The 6551-nt window shown below is 43.8% G+C and overlaps 1 protein-coding gene across 1 annotated transcript in view; it reads right to left on the minus strand.

Moving 5' to 3' along the window:
* The window catches only part of LOC135039584 (mucin-2-like), a 31542-nt gene extending 25397 nt beyond the window's left edge, over positions 1–6145 (minus strand). Inside the window, exon 1 of the mRNA XM_063954742.1 lies at positions 6063–6145. Within this exon, the coding sequence (XP_063810812.1) occupies positions 6063–6132 (70 nt within the window). The 5' untranslated portion in view covers positions 6133–6145. The remainder of the gene's footprint in view (positions 1–6062) is intronic.
* Positions 6146–6551: the final 406 nt, after the last annotated feature.

A 6551-nucleotide genomic window follows, 5' to 3' on the forward strand; every position in this document is an offset into this window, starting at 1 on the left:
CAGGCCACAAGGCCACGCCCCCTCCCTGTACCCCTTCCCCTGTCATCCTCAAAGACAACACTGGGACCATTTACTATCAACCCCCCTTCCTGCTGTCACAGTATGTGCACTACTACACTACTACTGAACACAGTAGCTGGCATGTCTATCCGCAATGCACTGTATCTAAACCACACTGTATGTGACCCGCACTATTCCCGACCTGCAGTGTATCTGACAGGCACTATAAACGACCCGTACTGTAACCCATACTTAATCCGACCCGCACTGTAACTTGCATTTATCCGACCCACACTGTATCCTGCACTTTAACTGACCTGCGGTGTGTGTCCCACACTATATCCCACACTCTATCAAACCTGCACAGTAACCTGCACTGCAGCCAACCTGCACTTTATCCGACCTGCAGTGTGTGTATCACACTGTAACCCGCATTGTATCCAACTCGCATTGTAACCTGCACTGTATCCGACCAGCAGTTTGTGTCCGCACTGTATCCAACCTGCACTGTAACCTGCAGTGCATCTGACCTGCACTGTATCTATGGGCGGATTGAGATGGAAAACCAGCCCGGAAAATTTATGGAAGCAGCCCTAATGGGGTCAGGGATTGTCAAGGGGGGCAGGATCCCTCCCTGAGTTGGATGCAGTTGCAGCCTCCTTGCATCTTTTGCTGCAGTTGTTACAATGCCATTCCCTTGTGCACCTGAATATGCAACGACTGAGACACCCACTTTCTGTATCTATTTACACTGTGATCATGATTTTTACTTTGTGCATCTTTAGATGCCACTATTGGTTGCAGAATTGATACTTTCATAAGTCCTATGCTAGGTACAGATCATCCATATGGCTTCCAATATGAGCAATTTAGCAATTCTATATGCAACCACTTTCAGCAGCACACCCATATCACTACAATAAGATGCACATATGTTACATATACGTCTGATTAGCCAACACCCTGTAACTGCCTATGTAAGCCCAACACATCTATCTATCTATCTATCTATCTATCTATCTATCTATCTATCTATCTATCTATCTATCTAAATGCAAAAGCCCTCACTCACTGACTCATCACTACTGTAATTCTCTTACTTCCCGATATGTTAGGAAGATGAAATTTAATATAGGTATTCTTCTGGTGGGAAATAGGAAAATCACATTATTAGAATTTTAATAAACCTTCCCTAGGGTGAGGAAAAGGGGGTTGACATAATGATGTCATTACTGATGCGTGGCTTACGTTGCGTGAACGATAACGCCCAAACAGACAATCAGATCAAAATAAAATGGTGCATGGCCTACATCACAAAACATACCCAGAAAGACTAAAAAATATCTCAATATGTATAGTTTGGAGCAGAGAAGGGAAAGGGGAGACATGATAGAAACTTTCAAATATATCAAGGGGTTTAATAAAGTCCAGGAGGGAAACATTCTCCAAATGAAGAGAAGCAATAGGACACGAGGACATGCACTGAGACTGGAGGGGGGAGGTTCAGGGAAAATTTGAGGAAAAATTACTTCACAGAAAGGGTAGTGGAAAAGTGGAATAGCCTCCCATCAGAAGACATTAGAGCAATTTAAACATGTATGGGATAGACATAAGGCTAGCCTAACGAAGAAATAAGGATCAAATAAGGTTTGAGATAAAAAAAAATATGACTATATGGCCCAAGTGGTTCTTATCTGCAGTCAAATTCTATGTTTCTAAAATTTGGATTGCACCTCCAGTGTTTACAATTTAATAAATTACAAAAATGGTCCTGTTACTTTTTATTCTTTAGGTGGGAAATAGGAAAACTATGTAATTAGAATTTTAATATACCTCCCCTAGGGGGATGAAAAGGGGGTTGACATAATGATGACATTACCGATGTGTGGCTTTTGTTGAACGGCCGATTTATCGCGGGTCCGTCGGCCAGTCTGTATGGGCAATATGTCTGAGAACTCCTTCGTTCACAGACATATCACGTCGGCCCCGCAGCACAGCCGACAGCCAATATATCTAACGATATATTGACGCATCGCTGTGTGTGTACGGGTGACCAGCCCGTACACACACAGCGATGTACATGCCCGCCCAGTTCATGATGTTAGTCCCCGACGTATCAGGCAGTGTGTATGCACAGCACACTGCCCGAACCGTCCATAGATATATCTGCAGATCAATTGATCTGCAGATATATCTATCAGTGGGTACCCACCAGGGGAGGATTGGCCCACCAGGACACCATGACAGATTCTGATGGGCTGGTCACATATCCCCCTCAGCCAAGCTGATCCACACTCAGGCTGGGCTGACTCACATTGCTTCCAGTACTCAATCCAGAAGTTAGGCTAACGGGCACTTCCGGGTGTCGCTAGCCGTGAAAAGTGGTGAACTGTCCTACCAACGGGGGTCCTGTAGAAAGTTAACCAGCCCAGCAGCATCCTCTCCCTGGCCCCAGCCAAAAGTCTCTTCAATGAGCTCGTGCCCAGCATAGCGATGGTCAGAACCGGGTTCACTATACCCGCCGCCACCTTAGCTGCCGCACTCTCACTGAACTGGCCAGAGCGGCGACTGAGCACTGAAGAGGACCCGGCAGAGAGGTTTTTTTTTAATAATTTTACATTATTTGCATTATTATGTTGGTGTAAGGGTTAGGGCGTCCCCGGCCACAGTGTATGGTTTGGGGACTGGACAGGAGCAGGATGTACTTTGTTCTCAGGATGCCAGCTGATCAGGCAGCACTCACAGCCAGCCCTGGGACAATCTCTAATGCAAAGTCCTTTAGCCCTAAAGCTGCTCAATGTTTGTCCATGATGATGGGCCTATTTATGTAATACAGTGGCTATGTATGTAATGTCATTGGCATTTCTATAATGGGTGCAATGTATGCAGTGCACATGGGCCCCTGGGTCCCCTCACCCAGCGTCGGGAACTGTGGTCGCGGTGAAAATCACCACCAAAATGGCCACCGAGCACGCGCAGTAGACAAATTGGTCTCTGGATCATGACGGGCATCATGTTTCCGGAGACCTGCGCATGCGAGTAGACTCTGGCACAATTCCGGAGTCTACAGCGCCATACAGAGGAGGGGGCCCACCCGGAGGTGCACATGGGTCCCCTTCTCTGTTGAAACTCCCCTGTGTGTGCATACCACACCCTTTTAAAACACAGCCTGTAAATATAAGGCAGAAGCTGAATGGCTGGTACCTTATCTCTCACAATTAAATCTCTCTCTGAGCTTTAATAAGTACCTCCCTTAGAAACATAATTTTGCAATTAAAAGTTGTCTTTTGATAAAATCTAAGTTTAATGGCATAGCTGCTGATTGTAATGTACTGTTAGAAGGAGACTGAAGTGCATATCATCCTATGTACTCTACTACACAGAGAGACTCTGGGGGGTATGCAATTAGCTCTGTTTTTTTCTGCCTAGGCGAAAAAGCTGAGCTATTCGCTATTTTTAGGGCGAATGGGGATTCGACCTATGCAATAGCAGTGTCGAATTTTCATGTGATACAATTTCTTGAATTGCTGATACTTGCACAGTTTGCCCAATGTATACATATCTAATGTCTTAAACATGGGCAGATCCAGTGGCTTTATCCAAGCATGTGTTCAACTGGGACAATCATCTCTGTGTATGGGCAGTTAAAACTAGAATGGAACAATTTATTTGCTCATTTGGATTGAATGCAGGCCACAAAATGAAAAAAATACCCCAGTTGGAGACACTCATTTAATGGTTTATTCTATGAAATCTACCAAAACTGCATTGGTCTGACTCTGTTAAATCGAATAAATGCAAACTTTCTTTATTGAAAAGATGAAAAACACAGCATAAAGGGGGTAATTCCAAGTTGATCGCAGCAGGAAATTTTTTAGCAGTTGGACAAAACCATGTGCACTGCAGGGGGGGCAGATATAACATGTGCAGAGAGAGTTAGATTTGGGTGTGGTGAGTTCAATCTGCAATCTAAATTGCAGTGTAAACATAAAGCAGCCAGTATTTACCCTGCACAGAAACAAAATAACCCACCCAAATCTAAAGGCCAGTACTCACGGCCCGATTTGAGAGAGATGTGTGCTGAGCGAACCGCTCAGCACACATCTCTCCCGGCACTCAGCACAGCGCGATCTGTGCTGAGCGTGTGGGGGGAGACGGGGGGGCCGCTCATTTCACCCAGCGGGTGAAGTGAGCGACCCGCTAGATTGGCCTGCATGCAGGCCAATCTTGCAGCAGCGATAGCGATGTGCGGGGCCGCGCATCGCTATCGCTAAGGGGGCTACACACGGAGCGATGTTGCTGAAAATCTAAGCAATCTAGTCAGATTGCTTAGATTATTGCTCCGTGTGTATCCCCCTTAACTCTCTCTACACATGTTATATCTGCCCCCCCCTGCAGTGCACATGGTTTTGCCCAACTGCTAAAAAATGTCCTGCTGCGATCAACTTGGAATTACCCCCAAAATCACAAAGTTTGAACACTAAGTGGACAGGTCAAAGAGGTGAACTTGTACTTTGTAAACCAATCATTATGATACATAAAACCTTGTGTAACCAATAATTTATGAAGCCGTGATAAATGGTAGGGAAATGGCTTATGTCAGCTTCTTCCCTAATGCAGCTTTACTCCGTTTAATGTGTGGTATAACTGGCCATAATAGGATTTGTGTAGTGGTAACAGATTTGTCTTATTACTGCACTGCCAACAAGTTTACTAGCCTTATTCTTTCCCTAGCTCAAGCCTTGGGGATGTAATTTTACTAATAAAAATGAATTGTGTTCGCTACTTAAAAGTGGAGCTGGGTGTGCAAGGAGATAGGAGGAGAACCAACCACAAGCTGTAATCTCTTGATTAAACGGTACAGTTAAATTAGGGGATGTAGTAATGTGACCGGCAGTCAGGTGACCGCCGGTCACATTACCTCTCCCTACATCCCGCCCCTTCACAATCCCGACGGTCAGCATGCCGACCAACAGGGACTATTCCCACCTGTAGAGTGGGAATAGAACCCGTGGCGACAGCAGGGGCTTCTTGCACCCGCGCCCCCCTTCCCGCCAGCATTTTGCGGCCATGATCCTGGCCACTGGTAAAACGATACATACCAATTAAAGTGTATAAAAAACAAGTTGGAATTCTATAGTTAACATGTGATTCAGAGAAATTCCAAACTAATCTACTAATAACACAACTTTATTCTCTTGGTCTTGGACCTCATACTCAAACCCACCAAATTAGTTTTCGGTTGTGGCTGTAAAAAAAAACCACCCAGGGGAGCCACAGGAAAACCATCTGTAAGGAGCAGGTCCCAAGTTTCTAGTTAGTGTGAGGTGAAGGTCAATGTATCTAGGCGATGTAGTATAGCATTAAAAACATTGGTACAGTACATGTATTATCTAAAAGTTATCAATTGTATACAGAGCCGGCCTTAGGCATAGGCAAACTAGGCAAATGCCTAGGGCATTTGGTATGCTTAGGGGCACCAGCAGCTTCTGCTGATTAAAATGATATGTGGCATGCCTATATTCTGTGTGTGACTGCGGCTGTATCTGCATATGAAATGCTACATTGCAGTGTATTCCTGGAAATCACTGTAATGTAGCATTTCGTATGCAGATACAGCCGCAGTCGCACACAGGATATAGGCATGCAGCATATCATTTTAATCAGCAGAAGCTGCATGTGCATCCTAGCCACAAAGTAATGCAAATAAAATGCATTTTCTTAAACAAAAGGCGCCCGACGTTAGCAGAGCTGCCAGCTGACTCCTGCCAGGCATATCCTGCAGAACTAGCGGCGGTGCTAGGGGGCACCAGCCAAAATCTTGCCTAGGGCATCATATTAGTTAGGGCCGGCCTTGATTGTATATGGCACAGTAGCATTTTCCAAACGTGCATTTTTTGTTAGTCTAGAAGGATTGGTGCATTCCATATAAGGTTAAATGATAGTTTTTTTTCCAGGAAAACATGCATCCATGAAATTAATAATTAGTACATTAATAAAAGTTAATTACACCTTTAGTTCAACGGAACATTTTAAAATATTATAGGATGTGCTGTACTTACTTTGTGAAAGACAATCATTGAAGCATATAGCCAGGAACAGTGCTCCGAAGAGAAACTTTACTGTGTTCATGATGATGTTTGTTCACCCTGCTAATAGACAGACTTTATTACATTTAAATAAAAAAAAACCATATAAACCATAGATGCTTTTACTGATTTCAAATTAAAATAAATTAACAAAATGTTTCAATGTTTCAATTCAAGTCTGTCATGAAAAAACGGTTGCATATTTTCTTCCATTGAGCTCAATGCGGCTGATGTAGAATTAATGAACACAGGTTGGCCGTACTTGATTACTTATAGCATGCATGGAACTAAATGCAGATTGCCCATATGAGGAGTGATATAAATCTATTTGGCCTCAAAGTGAGTGACACTAATATTAGTTGCAAATGAAGTCATGTGTTGCACTATTATTATTGCCACATTAAATTTTGAGGTCTAACTCACCGGGAAAAAAATAAGCTTGTAAAAGTCACTGCTTCATAA

The sequence above is a fragment of the Pseudophryne corroboree genome, chromosome 2 (assembly GCF_028390025.1).
Source record: "Pseudophryne corroboree isolate aPseCor3 chromosome 2, aPseCor3.hap2, whole genome shotgun sequence".
NCBI lineage: Eukaryota > Metazoa > Chordata > Amphibia > Anura > Myobatrachidae > Pseudophryne > Pseudophryne corroboree.